This window comes from Poromitra crassiceps, assembly GCF_964638095.1.
Source record: "Poromitra crassiceps genome assembly, chromosome: 10".
Taxonomy (NCBI): Eukaryota; Metazoa; Chordata; class Actinopteri; order Beryciformes; family Melamphaidae; genus Poromitra; species Poromitra crassiceps.
This window is the reverse complement of record NC_139631.1, coordinates 3,146,524-3,158,671: the sequence shown is the minus strand read 5'-3', so window position 1 is coordinate 3,158,671 and position 12,148 is coordinate 3,146,524. Positions and strand designations below refer to the sequence as shown.

The 12,148-nt window shown below is 45.5% G+C and overlaps 1 protein-coding gene across 1 annotated transcript in view; it reads left to right on the top strand.

Annotated features, from left to right (window-relative positions):
* tacr1a (tachykinin receptor 1a) overlaps window positions 1–11,419 on the top strand; it is a gene marked incomplete at both ends in the record, with an annotated part of 49,787 nt that extends 38,368 nt beyond the window's left edge. Inside the window, 3 exons of the mRNA XM_083643957.1 lie at window positions 5,684–5,834; window positions 9,462–9,658; window positions 11,068–11,419. Coding sequence (XP_083500083.1) covers window positions 5,684–5,834; window positions 9,462–9,658; window positions 11,068–11,419 — 700 coding nt within the window. The remainder of the gene's footprint in view (window positions 1–5,683; window positions 5,835–9,461; window positions 9,659–11,067) is intronic.
* Window positions 11,420–12,148: the final 729 nt, after the last annotated feature.

Here is a 12,148-nt window from a genome sequence, read left to right as displayed (position 1 = left end):
CACTCACTGGTGTGCACAAAGTGCTAACAAGATCAAGCACTGTGTCTGTGATAGATGGTCTAATCACTGACTAAATACTGAGGCTGTCATGATTAATTAGTTCATAGAGGCTTTAAATCAAAGTTAGTGGAGCAAAGGTCGAACTGCTCCACCTCACGTCTTAATTAAGCAATATTACATGAGAGGGTGTACTTTACCGTGGTTATTGGCACGACGGTGATGCGGCAGGACCGAGGCACCAGCTGAGGTCCGTACGCATCACTGAAGTGCCAATAACCACGGTAAAGTACACCCTCGAGTGTAATGTTGCGATTATACAACAGTTACCAACAAAATACAGGCTATAAACAAAAGGTGTTCATATTTTGGGGCCATTTGCTCTCAAAATAACAAAGTTTTTGCTGAGTGTGTTGAGTCAGCCAGCCAATATGCTCATCACATTACTGACATTACTGTTTGTTTTATTTTGTATGTTAAATACTTATTGGCCAAGTTATTAGTTAGTTTATGGGCTAGAAATTCTGTGGGGTTACAGGCAATATATATGTTGCCAGCAGAATTTTGGCCGCTGCTGTTCTCTGCTGAACAGACCGGCCGGTGGAGTGATATTTTAGTGATGAGGGCATTCTCAAATGAACGATTTGATAACAGCTAGGTGAGCTGTTGTGCTCATTTGAGAATGGTCCTTGACCAATCAGATTGCTTGGTCGGAACTACATGTTGTATAATTCATCTTACGAGCCAAAACTCAAACTGGTTCACAATGCGTTACGTAACAAACAAATGATGATGGATTCAGCCCTTGACTTTGTATCTTACTACTTAGTACATCAGTACCTCAGGGTTAGGCAGTTGGCAGGCTGGCATATCTACTGTATGAGGTCCACTATTAGTAAGTGCCCACTACCGCTCCATCGTCTGTTAATCGTTTCCAGGGGCACTATTGCCGCCGTTGCAGTAAGTGTAAGTGTTTTTCTTTTGGCTGCTATTTCAGTGAGTTTTGGTCCTAGAGTGATAAGACTATAATAATGTAGCGGGGGGAAAGGTGGAGTAGTATGGGATAGCTAGTAGTGTGTATGTCTAACTGTATCTGTCTGTTATGTTGTTCTGTGCATGTGGGTTATGGGGTTTTGGAGTGGCAAGTGAAGGGAGCATAGGGCCAGGGGGTGGAGACTAGGGGAGGAAGTGGAAATTGTCTGGGGAGTCGGGTGAAGCTGGGAAGCAGAGCAGACGTGCTGCTGAGAGCTAGGCTAGGCTAGGAGAAGCTAGCGAGGTGTTGGCGTGCCCTGCCTTTATGTGTGTCTGTTCGCTCGCTAATAAAGAGTTTGATAAGCCAAAGGATCTGCCTCGGTGTGCGCCTCATTTCGCCACAATACCATTGGAATCTGTAGATTCTCAGGTTTCATTTGACATCTTACTGGTGCAAACAAACAGAAGAAAAAAAAAAACACACGCAACCATCGTGGCAGTATGGCGGTAGTGCCCCTGGAAACTGATAACATCTGTATCGTCAATCTGTGATCAATGCTTTCCAGGAGTTCTTTTGTGATGAAGTGTTGTAATTCACCTTTTTCTTGTATCCACTTTCCCTCAACCTGCCTCATCTATCTTGAGAGAGAGCGATAACGATAGGGATAGCATTAGCATTAGTGATGGCAAGAGAGTAGACTTTTTGTCCATGTGAGAAAAAAAGTGCGTCTACCTTTTCCCCTTTCCCATTTGCTCGTGGAGATTAATAAAGTGATACCTTATCTTACTCAAAACACATTGGAGGTGCATTGTATAGAGCAAGTCATGCTATTGTCAATGGAGAAATCTCTGCCTCTTCTACGAAGGGTTTCTTCCTGTATGATTGTCGTTTATCAGTGGAAAATAATGAGTCAAGAAAGAAGCCTTTGATCTTTGATTGTGAGGACTGACACCAAAGCCTGACGTGGACCACTTTCACTTTGGAAAATGTGCGTTCGCTTCAACTCCATCGCAGCTGTGCTGGAAATATGCGACGTTGTGTCATCTACATTTGGCCACGTATCCATGGCAATAAAAAACAATAACAACAACAACAACAACAACAACAACAAAATGGACCCAAGGTACATCACCTGTTGTTGTTTTCAAGTGTTAATAAGTCAAAGTTGATATTTTTTATTTTAGATAATTGAATGAGATGAACAGACTGGAAACCCATTAGAGTCATTAGATTAAACAGATGTTGGGTTAGTTTTTTCCTTTGGGGACATAATTTGCAGATGAAAAAAGGTAATAAATTGCAATGCATCGTAATATTTTTAAGATCGCAGACAGTAATATTGTATCGTGACTTAGGTATCGTGATAATATCATATTGTACTAAAATGTGGTAACCCCGAGTCATTCTTTCTTTCGTTCTTTCGTTCTTTCTTTCTTTCTTTCTTTCTTTCTTTCTTTCTTTCTTTCTTTCTTTCTTTCTTTCTTTCTTTCTCTCCTAATACCATTTCATACCTAAAGATGTAACCCTACATTACGTTTTATTTTTTATTTTTTATGAATGTACGCACACATATCTTTATACTCTCTTCATGTAAATCAAAATGAGTATTGATATGTAAAACATTATATTCTCTGGCTCAATACGAATCATTTGGAAACAAGATAATATCATATTGTGGGGCCTCTGGTGATTTCTACCCCTAACACACACACAGGCATGCATGCTCGCTCTCTCTCTCTCTCTCACACACACACACACACACACACACACAGGCATGCACGCTTGCTCGCTCTCGCTCTCACACACACACACACACACAGACACACACACACGCGCATGCATGCTCGCTCGCTCTCTCACACACACACACACACACACACACACACACACACACACACACACACACACACACACACACACACACACACACACACACACACGCACATAATTGCATATTAACAGGCATATTAATTGACACACACTCACTGGTGTGCACAAAGTGCTAACAAGATCAAGCACTGTGTCTGTGATAGATGGTCTAATCACTGACTAAATACTGAGGCTGTCATGATTAATTAGTTCATAGAGGCTTTAAATCAAAGTTAGTGGAGCAAAGGTCGAACTGCTCCACCTCACGTCTTAATTAAGCAATATTACATGAGAGGGTGTACTTTACCGTGGTTATTGGCACGACGGTGATGCGGCAGGACCGAGGCACCAGCTGAGGTCCGTACGCATCACTGAAGTGCCAATAACCACGGTAAAGTACACCCTCGAGTGTAATGTTGCGATTATACAACAGTTACCAACAAAATACAGGCTATAAACAAAAGGTGTTCATATTTTGGGGCCATTTGCTCTCAAAATAACAAAGTTTTTGCTGAGTGTGTTGAGTCAGCCAGCCAATATGCTCATCACATTACTGACATTACTGTTTGTTTTATTTTGTATGTTAAATACTTATTGGCCAAGTTATTAGTTAGTTTATGGGCTAGAAATTCTGTGGGGTTACAGGCAATATATATGTTGCCAGCAGAATTTTGGCCGCTGCTGTTCTCTGCTGAACAGACCGGCCGGTGGAGTGATATTTTAGTGATGAGGGCATTCTCAAATGAACGATTTGATAACAGCTAGGTGAGCTGTTGTGCTCATTTGAGAATGGTCCTTGACCAATCAGATTGCTTGGTCGGAACTACATGTTGTATAATTCATCTTACGAGCCAAAACTCAAACTGGTTCACAATGCGTTACGTAACAAACAAATGATGATGGATTCAGCCCTTGACTTTGTATCTTACTACTTAGTACATCAGTACCTCAGGGTTAGGCAGTTGGCAGGCTGGCATATCTACTGTATGAGGTCCACTATTAGTAAGTGCCCACTACCGCTCCATCGTCTGTTAATCGTTTCCAGGGGCACTATTGCCGCCGTTGCAGTAAGTGTAAGTGTTTTTCTTTTGGCTGCTATTTCAGTGAGTTTTGGTCCTAGAGTGATAAGACTATAATAATGTAGCGGGGGGAAAGGTGGAGTAGTATGGGATAGCTAGTAGTGTGTATGTCTAACTGTATCTGTCTGTTATGTTGTTCTGTGCATGTGGGTTATGGGGTTTTGGAGTGGCAAGTGAAGGGAGCATAGGGCCAGGGGGTGGAGACTAGGGGAGGAAGTGGAAATTGTCTGGGGAGTCGGGTGAAGCTGGGAAGCAGAGCAGACGTGCTGCTGAGAGCTAGGCTAGGCTAGGAGAAGCTAGCGAGGTGTTGGCGTGCCCTGCCTTTATGTGTGTCTGTTCGCTCGCTAATAAAGAGTTTGATAAGCCAAAGGATCTGCCTCGGTGTGCGCCTCATTTCGCCACAATACCATTGGAATCTGTAGATTCTCAGGTTTCATTTGACATCTTACTGGTGCAAACAAACAGAAGAAAAAAAAAAACACACGCAACCATCGTGGCAGTACTTTTGTGGCGGTAGTGCCCCTGGAAACTGATAACATCTGTATCGTCAATCTGTGATCAATGCTTTCCAGGAGTTCTTTTGTGATGAAGTGTTGTAATTCACCTTTTTCTTGTATCCACTTTCCCTCAACCTGCCTCATCTATCTTGAGAGAGAGCGATAACGATAGGGATAGCATTAGCATTAGTGATGGCAAGAGAGTAGACTTTTTGTCCATGTGAGAAAAAAAGTGCGTCTACCTTTTCCCCTTTCCCATTTGCTCGTGGAGATTAATAAAGTGATACCTTATCTTACTCAAAACACATTGGAGGTGCATTGTATAGAGCAAGTCATGCTATTGTCAATGGAGAAATCTCTGCCTCTTCTACGAAGGGTTTCTTCCTGTATGATTGTCGTTTATCAGTGGAAAATAATGAGTCAAGAAAGAAGCCTTTGATCTTTGATTGTGAGGACTGACACCAAAGCCTGACGTTGACCACTTTCACTTTGGAAAATGTGCGTTCGCTTCAACTCCATCGCAGCTGTGCTGGAAATATGCGACGTTGTGTCATCTACATTTGGCCACGTATCCATGGCAATAAAAAACAATAACAACAACAACAACAACAACAACAACAAAATGGACCCAAGGTACATCACCTGTTGTTGTTTTCAAGTGTTAATAAGTCAAAGTTGATATTTTGGCTTATCCCTACCCGTAAGTTGTAACAATAACAACAAAAAGTTTGTAGTCATAGCCTACTTTTAAAACGGCCAGTTTACAGAACTTAGGATAAATATTTTGCAATACTAGCATAAAATGTAAAGATTTTATTTATTTTTCCCTGTGTAATCCTGTCATGTATTCATGCGTATTTAAAATAAAAAATAAAAAAGGTAAATCCCTCATGAAACAAACGCAGCATAAACTGCTCTTCCTTCCTCAGTTCAGTTCTCAGGGACAAAAACAGCGGTCCTCTAGTCTATACTAACTGAAATGCACATTCTCTAGATTTCAAGGACATCACTCTATGAAACTGGTTAGTGCGTCTCTTGTTGACTGGCAAGTTCAGATTCCATTTTATCAAGCAAAATCTGATGGCTTGTCTGTCATGACCCTTGGTATTTCTCCTTTGTCTATTTTCTTGATATCTCTTCATTTCTCTTCGTATGGCTGCCTATAGATGCAAGCAGTGTGGTCCAACTTGCCCCGTTCTCCCCTGAGTACAATAACAGTATTGCACTGGATGATTGAACTGATTGTGATTGTGATTGTGTTGCTGTAGGTACTATGTGTGTGTTGCCATCCTTCTCTACTTCCTGCCTCTGCTGGTGATGGGCTGTGCTTACCTGGTGGTGGGACTGACCCTCTGGGCCAGTGAGATCCCCGGGGACTCCTCCGACCGCTACAGAGAGCAGCTGACCGCCAAACGCAAGGTAAAGCCCGATTTATACTTGGTCTGCCGACACTTTTGAAACCGTCGCCGACAGAAATGAGGTCTTTGTCGATGCTTTCAAGTGTCGCCGAGTAGTGTCTCCTACCAAGTGAAATTTGTAGTGTCGCTGACTACGTCACATAGTGTCGCGCAAGTGTGATTGGTGTGATTGGCTAGATAGAAGGGCACGCGCGGTTGACTTCCTTCTTTTGGTTTTCGCTGTATTGAAATGAATATGAAAACTATTTTTATCAGCCTGTCCTGGATGTATGACTTCGTGAAAATCACAAAGAACACGGTGACCAACTTCCCAGAGAGAGAGGAGGTGAGTTCTTGCAGGGACAGCGTGGTAGTTTGTTAACCGTTTCCATTATGTTGTAATCTGCCTGTTTATGTCCGACGTGGTTTCACTGTAGAGAATTTATTACTGCCTGGGAAACTGACAAATCTGTTAGCTCATGTTTAATTTGCTTTGACAGTTGGGAATTGGTCTGGCAATGTCAGGCTAGACATAAACAAAGCAGCATACAGCATATTCCCTCTCTTGGCTGTCTGCACAAGTTCTCTATAGCGCTCGAGTGTCACGTGACCACTGAAGCATAAATGCAGCAACATGAGCGACACTATTGTTGGCGACCATGTGTTGAGCGACACTTTCCAATAAGTATAAATTAGGCTTAAGCCTCTACTCAACAAACAGATGCCACCCCGCTACACCCCCCCCCCCCCCCACCTCCCAAAAGCAAAGTGCATCAGCGACTCAATGATAAGCTGAAAGGACAGAGGAGATTACGAGGTTTCTAGCATATTGGCATCCTTATCATAGCTGGCGAGATGTGTATCACTAGACCATGCAGAGGCAATCTAAAGGGATTTAGAGTGCTGCTGTGTGTCTTCTTATCTGATCTGCGAGGCCGTCCCATCCCATAGAGGGGCTCAACTCTGTTCTACAGTCCCCACTGTTCCCAAGCCTTTGAGGGGCACTGGGCCGGCAAATCCCTCATTCTCTAACACAGCTCGATCGGCATCATGATCAAGCTCACACACCGTCACATGATCCGAGTCCAAAATCTCCCCCTCATCAGTTTCAATCGTTTCCACATCTCCCTGATCATGATTACCCCATAGAGACCCCATCCCCCTGACTAACCCTTAAGTACCAAGAGACCCCATCCCCCTTACTAACCCTTAACTACCAAGAGACATCATCCCCCTGACTAACCCCCAAGAGACACCATCCCCCTCACTAACCCCCAAGAGACCCCATCCCCCTCACTAACCCTTAACTACCAAGATACCCTATCCCCCTGACTAACCCCCAAGAGACACCATCCCCCTCACTAACCCCCAAGAGACACCATCCCCGACTAACCCTTAACTACCAAGAGACACCATCCCCCTGATTAACCCTTAACTACCAAGAGACACCACCCCCCTGACTAACCCTTAACTACCAAGAGACCCCATCCCCCTGACTAACCCTTAACTACCAAGAGACACCATCCCCCTGACTAACCCTTAACTACCAAGAGACCCATCCCCCTGACTAACCCTTAACTACCAAGAGACACCATCCCCCTGACTAACCCTTAACTACCAAGAGACACCATCCCCCTGACTAACCCTTAAGTACCAAGAGACCCCATCCCCCTGACTAACCCTTAACTACCAAGAGACACCATCCCCCTGACTAACCCTTAACTACCAAGAGACACCATCCCCCTGACTAACCCTTAACTACCAAGAGACACCATCCCCCTGACTAACCCTTAAGTACCAAGAGACCCCATCCCCCTGACTAACCCTTAACTACCAAGAGACACCATCCCCCTGACTAACCCTTAACTACCAAGAGGCCCCATCCCCCTGACTAACCCTTAACTACCAAGAGACCCCATCCCCCTGACTAACCCTTAACTACCAAGAGACACCATCCCCCTAAATAACCCTTAACTACCAAGAGACACCATCCCCCTGACTAACCCTTAACTACCAAGAGACACCATCCCCCTGACTAACCCTTAACTACCAAGAGACCCCATCCCCCTGACTAACCCTTAACTACCAAGAGACACCATCCCCCTGACTAACCCTTAACTACCAAGAGACACCATCCCCCTGACTAACCCTTAACTACCAAGAGACCCCATCCCCCTCACTAACCCTTAACTACCAAGTGACACCATCCCCCTGACTAACCCTTAACTACCAAGAGACCCCATCCCCCTGACTAACCCTTAACTACCAAGAGACACCATCCCCCTGATTAACCCTTAACTACCAAGAGACACCATCCCCCTGACTAACCCTTAACTACCAAGAGACACCATCCCCCTGACTAACCCTTAACTACCAAGAGACCCCATCCCCCTGACTAACCCTTAAGTACCAAGAGACCCCATCCCCCTGACTAACCCTTAACTACCAAGATACATCCTCCCCCTGACTAACCCTTAACTACCAAGATACACCATCCCCCTGACTAACCCTTAACTACCAAGAGACCCCATCCCCTGACTAACCCTTAACTACCAAGAGACACCATCCCCCTCACTAACCCTTAACTACCAAGAGACACCATCCCCCTCACTAACCCTTAACTACCAAGAGACACCATCCCCCTGACTAACCCTTAACTACCAAGAGACACCATCCCCCTGACTAACCCTTAACTACCAAGTGACACCATCCCCCTGACTAACCCTTAACTACCAAGAGACACCATCCCCGACTAACCCTTAACTACCAAGAGACACCATCCCCCTGACTAACCCTTAACTACCAAGAGACCCCATCCCCTGACTAACCCTTAACTACCAAGAGACACCATCGCCCTGACTAACCCTTAACTACCAAGAGACACCATCCCCCTGACTAACCCTTAATTACCAAGATACCCCATCCCCGACTAACCCTTAATTACCAAGATACCCCATCCCCCTGACTAACCCTTAATTACCAAGATACCCTATCCCCCTGACTAACCCCCAAGATACCCTATCCCCCTGACTAACCCCCAAGAGACACCATCCCCCTGACTAACCCTTAACTACCAAGAGACACCATCCCCCTGACTAACCCTTAACTACCAAGAGACCCCATCCCCCTTACTAACCCTTAACTGACCTTACCTAACCCTTAACTAAGTGTCTTTGAGCATTAGGAAAAGCGCTATATAAATCCGATGTATTATTATAATTTATTATTATTATTAACTGACTAACCCTTAACTGTTGCTCGGTAATTGTCCAATTCTGCAAGTTAACGGGTGACTGCCATCACCTACATTAAAATTACACTTACGCATACTGGAGTCAGCGGAACTCCGGCTACCACTCAAGTAAGTTCCTCTTTCTCGCAGCAGCAGGGTTACTCACCCGTCACCCCTAGCTGCACTCATGCCAGTTTGTGTTTTGCAACCGTGTTGCCCAATTGTAACTGACCAGTAACACAGACCCTATGAGAGATATCCACCACACCCAAGATGCACTTACAGTCTTCCTAATAAGAGTTTGAAACCATTAGCTTTAAATAAGTAAAACTCTTAAAACAAAAAACAGAACAAACAGCATCCAAAACACTGAAATACAAGAGGAAACGAGCCGCTGTCTCGTGTCTCCTGTGTCAGGTGGTGAAGATGATGATCGTGGTGGTGTGCACGTTCGCCACCTGCTGGCTGCCGTACCACGTCTACTTCCTGCTGCACCAGTTCTTCCCTGACATGTTCGAGCACCCATTCATCCAGCAGGTCTACCTGGCCATCATGTGGCTGGCCATGAGTTCCACCATGTACAACCCCATCATCTACTGCTGCCTCAACGACAGGTCTGTCTGCACCCACCCACACGCACGCACACACGCACACACACACACACATGCACACACACACACACACACACACACACACACACACACACACACACACACACTTGGCAAGTACTGGGGCTGTAGTGGGATTAGGCCTAGTTCCACCTATGGATGTGAAATTATTTGTAATAATTGTGGGATCTCAGGTGAATCTGCCATGTCACCTGATAATATAAATCAAACTCAACATTTCAGCCAAGATTTGTATTTAGCATGTAATTTCTGTCTTTTCTTCTTTGAGCCACACAAAATAAAGTTTGTGTCCGTGATTGACAAACATGTATGATACTTAGAACTTTGAGTTTTGAAACGTTTTTCTGGCTATCGCGATTTCTCATGATTGCATTTACGCAAAAGTGGTGTTCATTTGTGAAGATTATCTTGTTGAACAAAACCTCTAAATTATAAACAGAATAGATAGATAGATAGATAGATAGATAGATAGATAGATAGATAGATAGATAGATAGATAGATAGATAGATAGATAGATAGATAGATCAAGTGATCAATTGATCGATCAATCAAACTCTGCTGCCTCAGGGACAGGTAGCATGAACCTCAGTCAGAGTCGAGAGACTGGATTCGTATGCTCACTTTTGACAGAAAGACACGTTCGTACCTCCAGCCAGCACCTCAAAGACTTCCACACATGGGCCGAAGTTCAAATACACTTCTCAATCCATACCTGCCTGTGAGACTGGCTGAATTCCACCGCGAACATCAACAGTTTACTCTCATGAGTACCATGTTTGCATTCTGACTGTCAATAAAAAGTTTGGCAAAATTCGAAAAGGCAGATCGTTTGACTGGGCTTTTGTATCTTTTATTAATCATCTCCCATTGTCTTCCGTAGCGGCCAGCTGTCAATTGTCTCCTCTGCTGTCCGAGAGATGAGGATTTCACGCTGTTTTTCGGCCTCTGAAATTCATTGCGTTGGCCTGTGAGCGATGAGCCGGGGGGTTTAGTCAGTGTACTGTACAGTTTATTGGCCGGACCGGCCTCGCCTCCATCAGCCTGCGCTCATTGAAATGCAAATTGGATGACTGACATTGGCCCTGTCCTCTCATTTTCTCTCTGACTGTGAGCCAATCAAAGCATAGCAAAACAATGGCTCTCGATCAAACACCATAATAAATGTCATAGGAACGTCTACAGACTTTCCTAGTCTTGACTACCTTCTCGAGGAGGATTAACAAACTGCTCTGTTAATCTAGATTAATTATTTTGTCTCGTAAAATGTTTTTGTTGGCAGGTCATTCGTTTTGAGTTCACCACCTCCTGGGAAGTGAGCCAGGCAATTGTTTATATGTGCACATCAACCCTAACTCCATTAGACTAAACTATGTCACGCTTGTACTTTGCACAGGTTCCGTGCCGGTTTCAAGCAAGCCTTCTGCTGCTGCCCCTGCGTGCCTCGCGGCTCCTACGAAGGCCTGGAGCTGAAGAGCACCCGCTACCAGACCCAGACCAGCATCTACAAGGCCAGCCGCATGGAGACCACCGTGTCCACCGTTCTCCAAGTGGCGGACGACATGGAGCAGCAGCCCAAGCCCAGGGCGACGGCCGGTCCGGGGTGCGCTGGGGGCGCCGTGCTCGGGGTCAGACCGCATCGCTCCTCCCTGGACCTCACCTCCAACGGCTCGTCATCCCGAAGCGTCTCCAAAACGGAAATGTCAGAGACTTCCAGTTTCTACTCCAGTAACAACCTGCAGGAATAGACCTCTCACACAGACTGGATTTTGCCTGCCAGCAAGGAGAGAGTGCCTGTGTGTGTGTGTGCTGTATGCATCGCTGCTGCTTTTGCCTGTGTGCGTTCCATGCAAAAGTACAGTATGCATGTGTGACTACGCCAGCGACTGTGGCTTGTGTTTTCCATGGCCAATGTCTTTGCTGAGATCTCGTCATCTGTGATTTTTAGGGTGCTTTCACACTGGCGCCCAGGTACCGTTCCAGAGCACACTTGACCCCAAATTGACCCCAGTTTCGGAACATTTGATGGGTGTGAACGTTGCGTTCCGTTCCGTTCTGCACCCGGGTGCGCAACGGGGAACCGTGACAGGATCCACTTGAAAAGGTGGTCTGGGGAGCGCTTTGGCGTGCCCGGGCACAGAAACACTTGCGAGTGTGAAAGCCAACTGTTCCGAACCACATAGACAACACACGGGCGAGGATATACTGCAGGGCATAGTTGATGACGCAAGTGCACTCCGTTCCGTTTCCGGGTGCGGAAAAGAAATGTTGTAATGTGAAAGCTGACCAGCGGGGGAGAGGGGAGGGGAGGCAATTGTTCCCGGGTGCAGAACGGAATGGAACGAAATCCATCCCAGTGAGAAAGCAGCCTTAAGCTAGGCTTGGTTCCTGCTCGCTCAGGGCTGTCCTTCACCACAATATGCCCTTGTGTAAACTGCTCATCATGCAGCTCATTCTCCTCCACACTGAATGAGCCG